Genomic DNA, 19,307 nt, shown 5'->3' on the forward strand with positions numbered 1-19,307 from the left:
GCTTTGGTGCTCTGTTCCACCAAACATCCTAAATCTACTAATGCTATTATATCTTTGTACTTGATGATCAGTCTCAAATATTTCATGTTATCATATGCCTTGCATCTTGTATGATGCTTGGTATTTGCCTGAACATCGTACATGCATCTCTGATACTTTAATGATGTAAATGTATGTATACATGCCCTGGAATGGGACGCTGGGGCACCCACTAGGTTACAGTACCATGGGGCCTTACATGCATTCACTGCTAGCATGTGACACAGCCACACCATACCACTACAGTGCACATAGGAACCCACAGAATTATTTTGCTGACCGGTACCAGTAAGAGATCGCTGTGCTTTTCCTATGCAGTGCAAGCTCACATTGCAGGATTCGGTTATTTAAGGTTATGTCATAAAAACATAAGATATTCTGTAATGTATACTAATTTTCAATGCATATATTTAATGTACTTTTTCTTGTTTTTTAGTGTTGCATTATGGGCCTTGAGGCACCAAAAACCATGCAGCATGTCATAACTACCCACAGTGCAACAAGATCATACAAGTGGTTCTATGCGATATTTCCACATACCGAAGGCCGAATGCAAAAAAATACTTTTTTTTTTCTTCTCTTCCCGGGCTGATTTTGTGAGTCCTTCTGTTGTGGACATATGATGTATCTGGTGGGGGTTTCTCCCCCATCCCTCTCAGAAGCCAACCCCCCTGCTCCCTCACCCCACCCTCTCCTGCGCTTCTTGGATTTTGTAGAAATCGGGGTGTTTGATTCCCCGCCACCCTTTGATTCCACCTTGCCTCCCTTCCTCACCCAAAACATTCCCTGCAGCTCCCACTACAGACACATAAAAACCCTCGCATTTACCTGCTCCTCCGCCCCTTCTATTACCCACCACAAACATTCCCCCCAATGCCCCAAACAGACGCACAAAAATACATACAGACATACGACATACACACACCATTTAACTCAGGAACCCGCAACTTCCTTCTTCTACCTGAATGCGACTTTCCGGCCCTATACACACTTGTCCGTCCAGGGGCATCACCGTTTGATATGAAAAGACTGCTTTTAGTGCTCCCTTAGAGATCTTTCTTTTTTATTTTTGCTTTTAAAAAAAGAGAGATTTTCACTTGGGATCATACCAGAAGCATATCAGCGCTCTACATATGGCTTGTGACAATAAAAGTATTATAAGCGCGTAGTAGTACTCCCACAAGCTACTAACGATTATTTTATTTTTTTACCTTGTCGCTCTAATATACCATAGGATCCCGGTAGAGTGTTTCCTGGAACAAAAATGCCAGGAAGGATGGGCAACATCTATCGGACATCGAAGGGATTGAAGGTTTGTTTTTTCTTTTCTTTAGTTTGCAATCTGAGAAACAAAAATTCAAGGTTTTGCTGTTTTTTATTGTTTAATTTATCATTACTTTGTTTTTTTTTGTTTTTTTTAATTAAAACAGTCTCCATCTTAAGAACAATTAATTGAATGTATATTTAAATCAGGAATTCAGTAACTATTAGTTCATTGAAGCATTAGGCCAGCCGATTTGCTCTAACAGGCACATAATTATGAGGTCACAAGAACACATGTATGTATTACATATTGGCAAATGCTGCCCTTTACTCCCATTCCTATAGTCCCATTATTTTTCAATTTATCGTTCTTATCTCGTCTCCTTTTTTTCCCTTATGCTGGGTCCCTTTGTCCTGGGCACCTGATGTATCCTTGAGTATGTCACTGGTGTTGTCATAAGAATTCTAGCCGGAGGCAGTAGGAGCAAAAGCTGTATGCTAAGTGGCTACCCTTCGCATGCTCCTGGAACCCATCCAGAACCACTTCAAGAGCAACCTTTGTGATTATTCCGGTTACTAGAATAAACTGCTAAGAACTTGAGTTTAAAATAATAGATGTTGCAGGAAAAATAAAACATCATAGCAGATGTTCCGTCTAAAAAAGTGCCTGATGCTGTTGATGAACTGAATGGATGCCATGAACATTGAGTGCAGCATGAGGGTAAACGGATATTCATGGTCTCTGATATGACCGATGTTCGAGGAGATTCAGACCCATCCTGTGAGGGAGGTTGAAATCCTAAATTGGGTTGTAGCATGCATACAAGAAGTTTGGAGGCAGTCCAGTGTAGGAGATGAGAGTTAAGAGTGGCTCTCAGAAGGTAATAGATGAATCAAGCACATAAGGAGGCCTGGTATGGAAGTGGAGCAAACTGATACCCCCGTCTATGTTATTAAAAGTGCCACGATGGCCATCTGACAATCAACCAAGTCTATTGGTGCCCTGGTATAGCTGCAGAGGTTGAGGCACTAACAGCATTTTGTGGAGAGCCTAAAGAGTGGAAAAAACAAAGGCCATGGGTTCAGCCTTTGAGACCAATTGAACTTCTTCTCCTACCATGGGAGCGTGTGGCACTCAGTGGTGTTAGAACAGATCACATCAAGGGAGGGGACATGAAGTTTGTCCTAGAGGCTATGTTTTTTGTAAGTGGGTTGAGGATTACATTTTGGGGTTGGCTGATAGACTGTCAGGTTTTCTCGAATTTCTTTCAAAGTCAAGGGTTTGCTAACCAAATCCTCACTAACAATGGGGTCCAACTGACTTTTGCTAGTATGGAAAGGTTCTTAAAAAAAAAAGAAAAGAATAGTCTTGTGTATGTCTGTGGCATCTGGGAGAAGAGATGGAAAAAAAGATTTTGGCATATGGTTTCCCTCCGCAAGCAATGACTGGGTTAGTCCATTTCAAAGTATTGAGGGCAGGGGTAGAAGCCGAAAACAGAAGCTTGTCCACCATGTTTGGGCAGCATTTAGTATGTAGAAAGGGATACTGAGTCTGAGAAAAAAGGTGCATGAAAACAAAACTGTGATGTGCATCTGGGTTAATCTATGAGGACGAAGAAACCTATGCACACCAAAAAAGGAGGGTTGAGGTTTTGGGATCAACAAGGGGTGAAGGACTGATTCCATACTCACGTTCGATGGGAAGGTTTGATACAAGAGCAAAGTGGTGGTTAACAAAACCATTTCTCCTCGGTGTAAAGGAAAGGTTACATCTTGGAAATTGTTGCCATGCACTACCATTACTAGATTATCACTATTTTCCCATTTATCTTTGTCTTATCCCTCTTCCTTTCTTCTCCCTTTCCTGGGTGCCTTTCTCCTGTGCTACTGTTGGAACGTTGGGTATGTCACTGGTATTTTGTCATACAAGCTGAAGAGAAAGCTGTAGTCTCAGTGGCTGTAATTTGCTTTTTTGTGTGACCCATTAATGCTTTCTTGACAACCATTTGTTGATTGTTCCAGAGACTGTAATAAACTACCACCCAATTGACTGGTGAGTCTGCTGTATCTTTTCTCTTTGTAGGTTGTTTGCACATAATTGTATCATATCAAAAACTAGATTCCTCATTTATGAAGATGGAATTGGTGCCATGCTGGACCAGCCTCATGCCAAATGCCAAATTGTCCTCTTGGAAGTTGTATCTCAAGAAAAACCCTTCAACAATTTGCGTCTGTCGTTGGGGTTTCTATACGTCTAACAAACTCTAGTTTAGGCTTTTAGACATTACATATTTTGAATACTTATTTGTTAAAACTTGCACTGATCTTTTCCATAGCCCAAGCGTGGCTTTTACACAACCACCATGCTCTAATGGTCATTCTTTTTGTGCACAATTTACGGTTTTAGTTGGATGAAAATTGCCTTTTATTTTGAAATGAAAGAGCAGTAAGCGAACATGAAAGGATGAAGTAGTAGTGCCCTCTACGGAGAACAAACCATCCAAATAGTGTGTTCTATGGGATGTTCCCCAGTCTGGATGGTCTGCATTCACTTTCTTACCTCACCATGCCTTACCTGGGGAGAAATATCCATTTGCATATCAGTCTGGTTATGCCCATAAGGACAGTACAGCTCCCAAATGCTAGGTGGGCAGTTTTCCGTGAACAAGAGTACCTCCAGCAAACCCAGACACATGTTTCTCTAATGCGCCTCACCCTACAACAGTTGGAAAGCTATTTAATTTATCTGCATTATCGCACCACTCTACAATTGGAAGGCAGGATTCGCCCTTTTTTGCAGAATGGGAAAGAACAACATTGGATCACTCTGTCCGGCAAATAGTTTCCCAAGGCTGTTGTCTCCCACTGTTTCAAAGACGTCCTTCAAACCCTCTTTGGTTATCAATGTACACGCTGGATGAACTGCCCATGAGTACATTTGTCAGATCTTGGCCAAAGGATGACAACATTGGTTCCAGCTGTGGTGGGATAGGAATAATGCTATTAGTACCTTTTTCATTCTCAAGAAAGAGTGCGGAATGTGGCCTATTCTGGATCAGAGGCTGATTAAATTATCAGAGAAGAGGTGTTCCTCCTCACTTCTTTATGAAGGCCCTTTGGCCCCTGTTCCTGACAACCACCATCCAGGTGGAGATCTCTTCTCTTCCTCCACCTCAGTGTTTCTACCTCCATGAAGGAAAACCAGAATAGCCCAAGCAGATTGGTTAGGCAGTTCACGTGACTGCTGACCTCAACATCCACCCACTTCAGTAAATCCCAGGCCCCCAAATATGGCTCTATGGCCAGATGAAAAACAATGGAATTTGTTCAAACGCAAATCGAAACAGTGGGGCACAGTGTTGCTATGAGTACTTAAGGGCATCTTATTATTCAGTGACTTACTCTGTGTGGCTTTGCACTACTATGCTTCAAGTGTTTAGAAGGAAGATCCATCTTATATGGCTGCTTATAGAGCAATATCACTAATTAACTCCACAGCCAAAATTATGGGAAAGATCCTGCTCATAATAATCAAAACACAGGAAGATGACAATAGCACTCCAGATTTGCAAGGTTCTGTCTGAAATGATATTAATCAATTTGTTTCGGATTGTATCTGGAATTCTGAATACAAATTATTAATAGCGGAAAACTCATTGGGACTCCCGAACAATTCTTCACACATAAGTGTACTCGAGGAACTAGGCTTGAAGAAGATTAGTTCAATGTAGTTTTCAGAGGCTTGGGGTCACTGAAAACGGACACAGGACTCAATTCTCAGATAAGGTTAGCTCGATAAATCTTTAATAGCAGCACTGCAGGTTGAACACACAGAAGCTAACAGTGCACCCTCTCTTTAAGCAATCCAATACTGTGTTACCCTCCTCTTTATCCACAACCTCTAAAGTTGATCAGTACTTCTACTTCAATACAATGAGTAGAAGATTCCAAGACTTCACTAAGCAATCACTTTTGAGCTTCCTGTGTCAGCGGTCTATAGATTTGCAAGGTTCTGGCTAAAATATTATTAACCAAATTGTTTCAGATTGTATCTGCGTTCTGAATATAAATCAATAATAGCGGAAAACTCATTTAGCAAAACTTTATTAGGACTCCCGATCACTTCTTCTCACATAATTGTGCTCGATGATCTAGGCTTGAAGAAAATTAGTAAGAGGGCAGCTTTAAGACGGTTGCTACTGTGGGCAGCGAAAGAAGATACACTTTTTACAAAGTCTACAAACAGCATTTAATGTCCTTGATGGGTGTGTCTAGGTTAGCTTGCGCATTACAGTGGCATTTAGTCAGGCATTGCTATTAGTCAAGCGTGTTCTGCTTTTCACAGATTAGGGTTTATTTGACCCTTTTCTAATGCTACTAGTGATACGTTTCTGACTGTCATTTTCTTTTATCTTGATTTTTACTTCATTGTATTTTTTCTGTGGCTTTTTAGATGTTAGAATATCAATATTTGTCCTTGTTGTTGTATCTATAGTATTAAATTTGTTCTAAACTATTGTTGTGCGCTCAGTTCTTCTTCTGGTTTGAGTATTATAAAGTGTAAAATAATTGTTCTACTCCCTCTAGGCACAGGACTAACTGATGTTACTGAACCTCCAAGACACCTCCAAGACACCTACTTCCATGTGCCAATGAAACCAAAACACAGGAAGTGACTGAGGTTTTGGGTGGAAACACCCATGTACATCTCAAGGTTCTGCTCTGTGGGTCTTCAACGAGCTGTTAGCTGTAGTGTCCGTATGTTTTAGAAGGGACAAGGTTCACTTTGTTCCCAGCCCTCCTGCTTCTTTGTGGTGCCTGAAGGTCAATTGCACATGGGTTTGCTCCAGTGGCTACTTCAGTGGTATCAAAATCAGGGTGGTATGTCTATTACATGTGCCAGACATGGGACCTCCTCTGGTGAGCCCAGTGAGAAAATGTATTGAGGAGAGAGCCTCTACAACACCCTTAGCCTCAGCTGTCAATGGTCAAGGACTTTTTGAAAGACTGGAGCGCTCATCTAGATATTCCAAGTTGAAGAAAGTAGCGTTCCCCTTCCGAGGCGCTTGAACCCACAAAACTACTTGAACTGCAGGCCATCACTCAGGGCCTTGTTGGATATCTTCTCTCTGTGCTAGGCAAGTGCGTCCTGACCTTTACAGACAACAAAGTGGCCATCCATTAACTGAACAAGCGTGGTGGTTTGGGATTGCTGTCTCTGCGAAGGGAAGCAATAAAGCTGTAGTTATGGACTATAGAGAACAACATCTCTGCTGGCTGTCCATCTTGCCTACCATGTTGCCTGCGTGTGGAAAGTAATGGTGAATGCCTTGAGCAGGCTGACTTCAACCTCCCATGAATGGGAGCTCTGGCTGAAAGTTCTGGAGGGGATCTTCATCCTTTGGTGGACCCCTCAAGGAAGTGCGGGCTATTCAGCTCAAGGGGGTTTTCCTTGCAGCAGGGGTCTCTTGGGATGTATTAATTGTCAAGTGGAACTTTCTCTCCTCTATGTTCCCACTGATTCCTGTAATTCCGCTGGTTCTACTGAGTCTGAGGCAGTTTGGGTCTACCTTGATCCTGACTGGGCCTGGATGACATGGTACCCAGAACTTCTGGACATATCCATCTGTCCTCCTTGGCGCCTTCTGGCAAAGATGAACCTGCTCAACCAGTTTGGGTGGGAGGTGCGGAACCTCCGCAGTCTCAACCTTTCATGCTTGGCTTGTTGCAGCCTGAGGTATGAAGCGTGGGATTTGTCAGAAGAACACCTCCCTTTCTCTGTTTTCCATCTTAAACTTAATTCCAGGGCCTGATCTTTCGGGCGACCAAAGTACAGGGAGCTGAAGAAAAGTATTACATCTATTTAACTCTTTTAGTGCCCGGAAAATGGGGAAGACCCACGCTTCAGGCACACTTGATAAGCCAGCAACATGTGCCTCACATCAAACACGCACTGCCAAGACCTATCCTCACCAACATACCCAACCACCCAGTCTGCATCCCACTTACTTGTGCCTCCAACATATGGGCCTTGTCCACATCCCACCCAAAACCCCATGTTCATCAATGCAACATCACCAATCAAACCATACACACTTCATCTCTCTGGCATGTTTTGCCACCGTGTGAAGTTTGACAGTTTAGTATAGCATAAAATAAGGAGTCTGAGCCAATAAGTAGTTGGTGTGAATCACAAGAGAACCCACTTCTTTTATTAACTTCTAAATTTCTTTTCTATATTTACTGGAAAAGGATATGTCTTCTCATCGCCTTGGAGTCTTCATGGGAGGTTTAATTACTGCAGACTAAGATCTTGGGGATCTTAATAGTCTTTATATTATCTCTCCTTTATGGTCTATGTCTCTCTCTCTTTGTTTTCTTCAGAGTATCTTCCACAGAAATTCTTTTCCCTTCCTGTTGTATGCTACCAATCTCCGTATTTCTCCTTCCCTTGCTTTGAAACAACTTGTGAGGAAAAAAGTCTCTTTCCATTTATTTCTTTACTTCTCATATATGGTTGTTTTTGATATCACAGTAGAGCTTCACTGAGGGTTTTGAAGCATAAGGTTTTGTTGGCAACTTGTTTTCTTTATCTACTTTCAAGCTTTTTCGTTCCTCTGCTCTTTACACGAACCTTTTTCTTCAAAGTTCTCTTTCACTCTCACTTTTCGGCAACTCCCTGTCCCTTCACGTTTTCTGCGGGACTTTCGCTCCGACTGCTATTCAGGCACTCTCGCTCGTTTGTTTGATCAAACACGGCCCTTCATCCTTCTCTTAGAAATACATCCTTTCTCCATTGACGTGATTCCGTCGACATGTATCCACATCCTTCACTCTTCTCATGTATACTTTACGGTTTCTGGTCCGACGTAGTTTCTGACTCTTCTTCGCTTCCAACCTCAGCAGAGACTCCGGTCCTGGCTCTCTCCCTCTTCGCTCTGCAACGGCGCTCCTCCTCTTTCTTCGGGATACTCACAACGGTCGTTCCCGTTCTGTTAGCGCAGCGCAGCGGCGCTACTTCAATATTTCTTTATAATGAGCGACAACGGTCGCCTATCTATAGTATTTGTAAACGAGCGCAACAGTGCTACTTTTTTTGATTCACACACGTCGAGCGCAACGGTGCTGCTTTACCTCCTTCATACAGGGTGAGCCCCAACAGCGGTGCTTTTCTCGCTGCTCACTCGGCAACCTCGATCAACTAGACAAACTATTATTGTAATCCGCGCAACGGCGTAGACATTTTTTATATTCCTCCCTCGCGTTGTCAGTTGTTCACCTCAGTACGCCCAGCTGAAACTGTTGGGATTTGCCTCCTCCTCGTCAGCCCCGGTTTCCTAGGATACCAAAACATACAAGTCTCATTAGAGGAAAGTCCATACAGGATTTGCTTCCTGCTTCATATCCAAGCTTTAACAGTGTTTTCCTTCCCCGATACAGAAACATTTAGATGTATGAACAGCCCAGCACATTGTCACACACCGCTTCAAACACAACCCAACTATACTCTTCTGGGCATGTAGCACCAAGCTCGGCGCACTCAACCACACCCTAACTGAGACCACGAATGCCATTGCATCATTGACTCTATTACTAACAATAAAATACGCCCACCACATGGGAACCCACCAACAGCAAGCATGTAATCTGCAGACAAAAAAGGTTCTGGAAAGCAAATCCCACCAATAAGACAGACTCACACAGAGAAGACTTTTCTCTGCTCTCAGGACCACCATAGCCAAATCAAATGTAATACACAACAGCTATCATGTAAGCATAATCCAACAAGATCAGAATGGTCTTCTAAGCACTGCTTCAACCCGGTGTCAAACCCTGAAATACTTCAGTTAACAGGCAAATTGAAACCACCTTGCTACCCTTGGTCCATTTCTGCACCCGTGCCCCGACAAGAAGTCGGAGGTATCTAGCTTTTTAACAAGAAAGGATCTATGCTAAGGCACACAAACCGGCAACACACATTCTGCAGGCCTGTACGAAGGGGTTAGCAGTATACCCTTGCCTGTGATTTTAACATCATTTAATCTTTTGTTGTTCATTGTGCAGGTATAGCAAGTGGGATCCCCACCTGCACAATGAGCCCTTGAATTTCAAAGATATGGATGCTATTTGAGGGATTCTAACATTGTTTTCACGATTTGATTTTAATATTGAAAGTGGGGATTGCAAGCCAACGTCTCCAGAAAATGCACTTACTTTCATTTTTTTTTATTTCAATGATCCCGGGTGGAATTCCACGTGGCAATGTGTTCCAAATTGTTTGGCTGCCTTTCATCAAAAATGCTCCATATGAAGCAATGTGCTAATAAATGGCATTTAAGTACATAGTGGGTTACTGCTCATCAATGATAGAAAATATAGATGTGATAAAGTACCCCCCTGTGACAGAATGACCATCTGCTGAGAGTGGGATAGACCAAGCTTCTTTTTAGTTTTAGTCAATGCAGGTAATACTGTTGCTGAAAGGGAAGTCTGCTAAACGGACACCCTTTTATACCTTAAGTCTGGTTGTATATCAATCTTTATATATAAAGTTGTGAGATGGTGACTGATTAGCATACACAATTATACAGCAACAGCACTGTGTCAGCTCTGTGAGCAGGGCCAACTACGATAGGACTGATTTGAATTTCTGCCTGGCCTGGCTCTCCACTGCAGACATGTGGAACAATAGCCAGGATGCTGCCCCTTTGATTCTTCTGCAAGAAGGCTAGAACCTCCCATCAGGGCACAGGAGCTTCACTCAGGTGGTGTCCTAGCAGCGTTCCTCAGAAGGCAGGTACTGACCTAACAAATGCCCACCTCACAGCAGGTTGCTGACCACTGGAGTCTCTTTGAAGTCATCAGGCATGGGAGGTGGGCAAAGTTAGATTTGCCAGAGAGGACAAATCGGCCTGGAGGAGGTGCCCACCATCTTGATTTAGTTTAGTACTCTCTTCCTTTCTCCTGTCCCCTCCATTTCCTGTGGGCAAAGCACTCTGGGTGTGATGTCATAAGGCAAAGGGAAAATGTTGTAAAAACGGGGATTGGACCCCTTACATCAGGCTTGCTTTGGACCAATCCCATATGACTTTGCCTTTTAAAAGTAGAAATGCATCCCCTCATTATTTGATTCATCTCTGGATTTCCAGAAAGAGCAGAAGAATTAATGTAGACCGCTGTTGGGGATACAGTGTATCCTGAATTTCTCTCCCAGGGAGGTGAAGACGGAAGGGATCCAAGACCGAGGAGCACCCTGTCCCGAAACATCCCCAGGGAATAGTGGGGGGACTGCTATTGGACCAAGGCTTCTATACTGGCTGCACTGTAACCAGGCTCCTGTTCACTGTAGGTCAAGGATTCTCTGTACATGCAACACAATCTCCCTAAGTTGGGAGTACAGAAGGACTCGCATTGTGCTGAAACCCCTGGATTGAGATTCCCAACAACCACAGAAGTGACCCCTTGCTTTCCATGCATCTCTGATCTCCACCAACGCCGGCTTGGGCCCCGTTGATGCGGTGCAAGCTGCTGCACATGAACCACTGGAGTCCTTTCAGACCTTGACACCCAAACGCCTCAGCATCTCCAAGTTTCACTTGAAGGAAACTCAAAACTGCCTTCTCTGACTCTGAAATGCCATTGTCTCTGCTGAGCAGCACTGCATCATTGGTCCTGGTGCTGCCACTCCTCAACTTGACACTGGCCCGACATGGAAAGCACTTGTACAACCCAGTTCAATGCTGAAAAGCCTGGCTCAACACTGTTAAACCCCAAGGACAAGACAGTACTGTGAAGGAGCCCTGTCCACCTGGTCCACTTTTGGGACCAAAGTGACTTTTAATCCCCACCCCCTTCTTTTCCATGTTCTTTAAGAGCTTATCCTTTGTGCAAACCTGGTGCATGAACACCCCTGCTCATCTACCCAGAGTGCCCTTTCAGAAAGGTCTGCATTCTTTGTGTGCATTTACAGGGCTGGGTTTTCTTCATTTCTGATTGCTTGATTGCATTTATATTTTTTGATTGTCCGTATTTTTTATAAAACCTTGATTCCACGTTCCTTTATTTTGGTGCCATTTTACGTAAGTTGGTTGGGTTGCTACTGCTATCAACTCGCTCCCCTTCTGAAGATATAGCCTGCGCTCAACCTGTACTGCCACAGAAGAGGAAGGCGGTTTCACCTTTATAATTGGGATCACAGCTGGTTTAGTAGTTTTGTGGAGTTCAAAAAGGCAGTTTAGCCACTACTCATCCCTGTACTTCTGTAGGGCAGTAGTCCTTTAGTCACACCCCTATTTTACCTTTTAAGGATGTTGCAAGTCACTGAGGAGTTCTGTAACCAAATAGAGGAACAAGGCCAAAGTTTGAGTCCCTTTATTAGGTCATGGAACTTCGAGGTGGGGGATATTCCATTCCTTTATTACTTATTATAACACTGTCATCCCCTTTAATAACTGTCTTCTTGCCTCTTCCAGTTCCTGATGTATAAGTTCAATGTAGAATCTTCTTTGGATTAAAACAAATCATATTCAACTCCTAATGTGTGTTTCAGAACAATTGTTTAAATACTTTAAATAAAAATGCATCAAAAAAGTTTCCATTTGCGCCTCTAAAATAAGTAATAATATGCAGATAGCATCTTTCTCAAATTCAGTGCACACAATAAACCTACTTCCATCAACAGCTCTCTAACATCTATTGGCTGTAAAATGCCACAGTGCCCGATAGTAGAATAATGGAAAGGAATTGAAAAAGCCTGCACGGCTTTGAATGCTGAAATGGCAGTTGTTTCTGCTTTGTGTTGGCTCAAGCAGCAGGCATTGTGACATCACCACCTAACTATAATAACTGACTACAGAGCTGTAGTGATGTCATTTTCTTAAAAATGTCTTTTCAGCCAGTAGTATGGCTTTGAAATCTATCGATGGCAATTGCGCTATAACAAAATTTGGGATTGTGTTTCTATGGCAGCTGAGTATATCGTTGAATGAGAGGAGAATAGAGTGAAGGGTTTATGAATATTGTGAAGGATGGAGAGGTCGCTATGTGTGAGCGTCTCCAGTCAGGTTTGGACTCTGCTGGTAGGTTAACAGAGCCATGGCAGCGAGCATGGTGATGTGAGGTTTGCGTGGTTGAGGAAGTCTGGCTTTGTACCTGAGGAGCAGTCCAGACTACTCTGCATGCCTTTTGATGGCACTCAATTGTTTGGCGGCAAGGGTGCTGACAGCCTTGAAAAATTAGACTACAAAAGCCGGGGCCTAGTCACTCAGTGTAGCTGTCAGACAGCCTCAACCTTCACACCCACTGCACAGGCTTGGAGGTGTAGGTCTTTTTGCTATTATTCCTCATTCGGAAGAGCGAGAAGACTGGATAGTCAATGAGATCCGAGATAATTCCCTCATGGTGGGCAAAGAGGTGCTAAGCCTGCCCACGCATCTGCTGCTTTACCCTCGGCTGCTTCTTTAGCTGCCTCAGACCTACGCTTAGGCCCATTCAGCATCTGGAAGAATGGCAGGGCATTACCTCTGATGCTTCGGCTTTGCAAACAGTGGCCCATGTGTCATGATCTCTGCTTCCAAAAGGTCAGGGTTTTCCCAACTCCCTTGGAAGCAGATCCATAACCCAGGTTCCGAGGGCCAACCAGTCCCAATTGGGACCTTTTGGACCCAGTCCTGGCGCCAGTGGCACCAGGCTCATAAATGTGCCCAGTCCCAGCGCTGGAAGCGCCGGGCTCATGATGCTTGGGTGGACTTACCTGCAGCAGACCATGCTGCTTACTTGCCTGCCAGCTGAGCCTCTGATCCTCTTCTGTTTGGAACTACTTTTCCTGTTGGGTGGGGCAGGAGCCACTCCCTAGATTCAGAACACTGGAACTCTTCTGGAAAGCAGGAACTCTTTTCTTACCTAGGCGTGGCTGTGGAAGGAGACACCTAAGCACTACAGGAGGCTATTTAAACCACACCCGGTGGATGAATCTTGCTTTGCGTTATTCTGCATCCTCTGCAGCAGAACGCTCATCGTGTCTTCTGCATCGGATCCTGGGCCTAAGGAAAAAGGCTTACCATCCTGAATCCAGTCTTCAGCAACACCTATAAAGACAAGAAAGAACAGGTTAGCATTCCGGCATCTGAAAGACAAAGGCTTACCTACTCTTCGTGCGCTCCGGAGGTCTTCACACTGCATTCCGGCATCTGAAAGACAAAAGCTTACCGACTCTTTGCACGCTCCGGAGGCCTTCGGCGCTGCATCCTGCATCTGAAAGACAAAACAAGGTGCGTTTAAAGACATTGGGGAACTTTGATACTCACGTGCCATTACTCCTTTCCACATCAACCCCAGTGGGTATTCCGGCACCCTGCAGCCGCTCCGAACTCGTACCTGCAAAATAAAAGACAGTTAGAGCGCATCGTGAAGCAGGCAACAAGCGCTTACTTACGTGCTTCCAAGCGCTTCTATTCATCATACGGACTCCATCTTCAACTCACTTCAGCCCGTCATCCGCCATCGCCGGAACCTGCAAAACAAGAGACATCATTGCTAAAGACTTTAAAGACAATAGAATTACTCGAAACTTACCGTTCGTGCAGTAAACGACGGACAGCAGTCCTCTGAAGTCAAGAGGCCTGCGCTACCGATCCAGTGAAGAAACTGGTTACAGCACCCTGCCCCGAGGCAGATGGAGAGCTCGGCATTCACTTACCTAAGGTGAGAGCGTTAACCTTTGGGGGTCTACAGGAGAGCAAAAAAGGGAAGAGATGGGGACACCCCAATAACCCCAGTTCATTAATCCCATATTTTCTGTCTGCAGACATCTTACTCTTGAAGTCAGGCATACAGTGCACAGAGGTCCAGCCCAAATAGCCAACCGGGTGCTACACATCACCTTTGAAGATACGGTAGTCGCCCAGTCAAGACCGGCGCCTCTGCGAGAATCAGGTGAGCGTTACACCATGGTTACTGCCTTCCCTTTTTAAGAAGTCCTCCAGATCATCCACGGGGAGTCACTCCCACAAAATCCAGATCAGTTCCTCTTGCAGGAGGTTTCCAGTCTGCTAGAGAAATGTTCTATAGAACCAGTTTCTGTGATGGAGAGGAACAAGGGGTGATACTCCCCTTACTTTTTGATTCCGAAACAAAACGGAGGTTTGAGACCCATTTTGGACTTGAGATACTTGAGCACATTCCGCAGGAAGGACCAGTTCAAAGTGGATGCCCTTTTTCGGGTCCTACAAGCCCTTCAGCTTCGGGATTGGATGGTATCATTGGACCTTAAGGATGCTTATTCCATGTGCCATCTGTGATGCTGGAAATGCATCGGAGGGACAGGGCCTCCGTATCCTTGTCCTTTACTGCTTTTTATCGTGTGTTCTGTCGTGTTTTCCGTGCAGGAGTTCATGTGGGACTCCTGGCGGTGCAGCTCTCTCCTTTGGTTTTGGTGAACAGACCCATGGGATACCCTTATTGCACCCATGGGTAGGAGTGCAACCCTGTGCCCCTAGTGTATGTTTTTGGGCACCTGTGTGTGACCCACAGAGCAGGGTACGGGCTGGTGGCAGCTACGTGCTGAGTTGACTGGTGCCCTGAGCGTCCTCCATTTTGGGTTGCCCAGACCCTGTCATTGGAATCGGTAGATTCCTGATGGAGACAAAATGGCCCCCATGGCCTCTTGCCTTCCATCGCCTGTTACCTTGATCTTCCCGAAGTCCCGGGAAGCTCTGACTCTGTCCCTTCCCCCTGACTGGCTGTTGAGGTGGAAGTTCCATATATGGTAGTGTGTGGAAGTGCTGACCAGACTGGCTGGAGCCTTCCCAACGGCTGTATGTTGTGGGTACGCCTGTGGAAGGGACCTGGGTGAATGGAGTGTGTGACGAATACACATTCTATGTTGTGGGTGTCTAGTATCTGGTGTTTGACACAATGATTGAGACAGCCCTGCCCGAAACCGGTATGAATGCAGTGTGGAGTGTTGAATGGCCGGGTACTTGTCCCAATACACATAACTTGTTGTGAGTGTCTGGAGAGAAGTGAATGGCCTGAATGCACCGTGTGCCTGATTGGCTGTCTGCCTGCATGAATGCCCTTAGTCGTGATTGGATGCTTGAGTATGACTCAGCGGAATGAATGGGAGATCAACAGTATGTCTGGGGACCTCTCAGAAGCTGAAGTCCACTACGACGAGTAACTGAAGCTGGAGCTTGAAGCCCTGCTGGATGAGAAGAATTGCTGTTGCTCTCCTTCACAATCTGAAAGTTGCTGTGCCTCCAAGGACTGACCCAGAGAGGACCTGGTAAGGCGCCCTCTTCCCGAGTTACAAGGGACCATCGTGCACCAGCTGATCTTTGCCAAAGCTCCCTGGTAGACAGACCTTCGACAGGCTGCTGACCGAGACGGGGACCGCCGCGGAATCACAAAGAGAAGAGCCCGGACTGTTGTCCGCCACTGTCGACGACCGCCGTCGCCGACTGGAGCCTCTGTGCTCCCGTTTGCCTAAGAACTTTCAAATCCAAGGATGCTCTCGTCCGCATCGTCGCCGCTGTATCCTGTTGGAGAAGGCCTGACCGTTGACGCACCGAGGAGCATCCGCCGGTGGCTTTCCCGCCACCCAAAGACCACAGAGACGCTGACGACTCGACGCCCTTGCTGGGCCACAGTTCTTCAAACTCTTTGCGGTCCAGATCTATCGACATTGAGGTGCGCCGCACGCCTCTTCCTTGCAGGACGTTTATGCTTCCCGTCAACGAGCACCGCTAGGAACGATGCTGCCACTTCACCGTCGTAGCTCGACCTGTTCTCCGTCGGAAGTTTGACTCGTGACTCCTGCCTTAAAGGGAGGGCACTCAAGAAAGGCAGTCGATTCCCTGACAAGGAACGCTACAACGCCAGGTACTTTGGGGTTGCAGAACTATTGGGAAGTCTAGTGGGAACAATATATGGCCTGGGCTTGTATCTTTATCCTACAGGTTGCCCAGGTGGGGGGGGATCTCAACACAGAGCTATGTTTAACAGTCGTGACCAGTATTCTGCCAGTTGTTCAACCATCTTGCTTTCCTTCCTCTCTCTACTGCTGGTTTCCTCTTTATTGATCTGTGACATTTTGACAGTATAGTTGATGCACTTTAATGAGATCTAATAATCGTTGTGGTACCACTTTAGAACTGTATATATTTACCATTGTTGATTTTCAGAGCACAAAGTGAGTTATTGTGATAGTGTACATAACCTTGAATATTAATTATATAAAGACTGTGTTTTAACCAATACAGTGTGTGGACATTCCTTTGTGGGGGCTTGGGGACTACACTGTGTAATAAGGAAACATACACTGCAGGTAAGTGAAGATCCTTTATTAGTAACCAGCCTGAGCCCAGCAGTGCTCAGCCTACACAACACCTTCACTTCAACTCATCAAAGGCTCCCTGTAGAATGTAGAACCATGAACAGGTGTAAACCTGACATCAGAGCAAGGGTGGAAGGTAGAATTCCACTCAGAGCAAAACACACATTACAACACTTCTCCCCCCTTTACCCAACAACAGACACAAATCCATCCACACGCTCACACAAGCACACACGCTCACACACCAACCGCAGATCCCACCTGAAGAAAATGGAAATATGGAAAAGGCAGAACAAATGCTAACCAACTATGGCTCCCAAGACATAATCTTTGTACTTGGAGGGAACCTTCCTTTCCCTGATAGAACAGGCATTACCCTGGACAGAATCAGCCTCCCCAGTAGCGTACACCCCCCTCATCACATTCACCACCGGACTCTCGGTGGTATCAAGGTCATGAACCGGAATGGAAGGCACCTAGTCCTTCTGGACATCCGTGGGCTGGAAGTCAACTTGCCCCTCACTAGCTTCCCCAATAGAAGAGCAATTTGACGGACCTCCACACACCGCCCAGCATCATTTACACCACAACCGGGATCCCCCGACTCACCACCAGCAGAATCCACTTTGTCCTTATCTACAACTACCACACGCCTGAGACTCCATCTGGACCCATCATCGAGTTTCACGTAACCACGACCACACTTAACGACCACTCGTGGTTGCATATACCTTCTGAGTCCCTTTGCCACAAACCTGGGATTCTTGATCTGCACCCAATCACCAATCCTCACTGGCAAGGGCTTTCTATGGGCCAGTTGCTCCTGCAAAAACTGCTGCTGTCTACCCCGCACTCGATCCAAAACCCCTTGCATATCCACCTGCGACTGGACACCACCACCCAGCGCCGGGACCCTCAACTTGGAGCTGGGTTTCCTCCCCCGCATCAACTCGAAAGGAGAATGACCAGTGGAAACAGACGGAGTCAGACTGTAAGCCTTGAGCGACTCCGACACCACTCTTCCCCAACTGAATGGCCCCTTTGACAAAACGATTCATGCGTTCTACCAGACCATTGGCCTGTGGATTATACAACGCAACTTTATGATGACGTATACCTAGATCATCCAAAAAATGTTGCATGTAATCTGACACAAACTGAGACCCATTATCGGTCACTAAGCCGGCAGGCACACCTTCCCTGTCAAACACCACAGAGAGGAACTCCACAATTTTCTTGGCTGTAACCGTAGACAAGGCAGTGGCCTCGACCCCTCTCGACGTATAGTCCACCATAACCACAACAAACCTCAAACCACCCCCCGAGTCCATGGGCCCCATTATGTCAAGCACCACCTTGGACTATACCTCACGGGGCACCTCCACAGGATAAATAGGTTGGGGAGGAGGAGCTTTGCTTTTATCACTGGCAGAACAGGCCGCACAATCCTTCACCACATCCTCCACATCAGTGTCCTTTCTGGGCCACCAATAATCCTCTCTAAGCCTCCTCTTAGTCATGGACCTGCCTAAATGCCCCTCATGGGCCAAACCGACAAGCTTCCCTCTAAGGGAACGAGGAGGAACTAACCTCAGACCTCTAGCCACACCCCATGTACCTTCAGATAATTCCTGCCACACATGACTATAAAGCTTGGACAATGCTGTACTAACAACACCACTCCTGAGTGCCGTCCTAATTTCAACCAATTCAGGATCAGCCGCACATTCTGCGCTCCATTCTGGTTCCGACACAGTGGGCACTACACTAGCAACCAAGGTACAATCGTCCCCCACCACTCCCTGGACCTCTTCAGCATTACCAGTACTCTGAAAATGCGATAGGCAATCCGCCACCACATTCCTCACACCTGGGACATACTCCACCTTGAAATTGAACTCTGTCATGTCGGCCATCCATCTCATGATCCTTGAAGATGCATGAGACAACCCCTTCGTCGTCAAAACATGTACCAACGGCTTATGGTCAGTACGAAGGGTGTACTCAATTCCCCACAGAAAGGTTCTAAAATATTTACAAGCCCACACAGCAGCAAGAGCTTCCCTCTCTGACGGCATACCTACCCTCAGCTTCTCTGAGCACTCTGGATGCAAAGGCAATGGTCCGAAGTTCGCCATCCACTCTTTGCTCTAACACAGCACCTATGCCATACTCACTCACGTCAACGGTAAGAAAAGTTTTCCTGACCGGAGAAAAAGAACTCAAGGATGGGGCCTGCTCAATCTCCTCTTTCGACCTGAGAAATTCCGTTTGACACTGATCAGACCATGCGAAATGCACACCTTTCCTCAGTAATGACCTCATACCAACAGTTTTGTCGGCATACGAAGGCACAAACCTACTGTAATACTCCGCAAGACCCATGAACGATCTTAACTGGTCTTTGTTTGCTGGGGGCGGTGCGTCATTCAAAGCCTTCACCAATTCACTCTTAGGATGAATACCTTAGACATCCAGAGAATGACCCAGGTAAGTCACGCTGGGAACACCCACTTTACAATTGCTAAGTTTGACAGTCAGACCGCTACCCTTCAAGATATTCATCACCTCAAGAACCCTAGGATCATGCTCAAGTTGAGACTTACCCCACACCAGAATGTCATCTTGGAAACATTCCACCCCTCGAATGCCTGCAAAAAGTTTCTGCATT

General features: G+C 45.7%; 1 protein-coding gene across 1 annotated transcript in view; it reads left to right on the forward strand.

Moving 5' to 3' along the window:
• The window catches only part of MRPL3 (mitochondrial ribosomal protein L3), a 440,961-nt gene that overhangs the window by 286,207 nt on the left and 135,447 nt on the right, over positions 1-19,307 (forward strand). Inside the window, exon 8 of the mRNA XM_069648722.1 lies at positions 1,274-1,351. Within this exon, the coding sequence (XP_069504823.1) occupies positions 1,274-1,351 (78 nt within the window). The remainder of the gene's footprint in view (positions 1-1,273; positions 1,352-19,307) is intronic.

The sequence above is a fragment of the Ambystoma mexicanum genome, chromosome 2q (assembly GCF_040938575.1).
Source record: "Ambystoma mexicanum isolate Mex_15411 chromosome 2q, UKY_AmexF1_1, whole genome shotgun sequence".
NCBI classification, from domain to species: Eukaryota; Metazoa; Chordata; class Amphibia; order Caudata; family Ambystomatidae; genus Ambystoma; species Ambystoma mexicanum.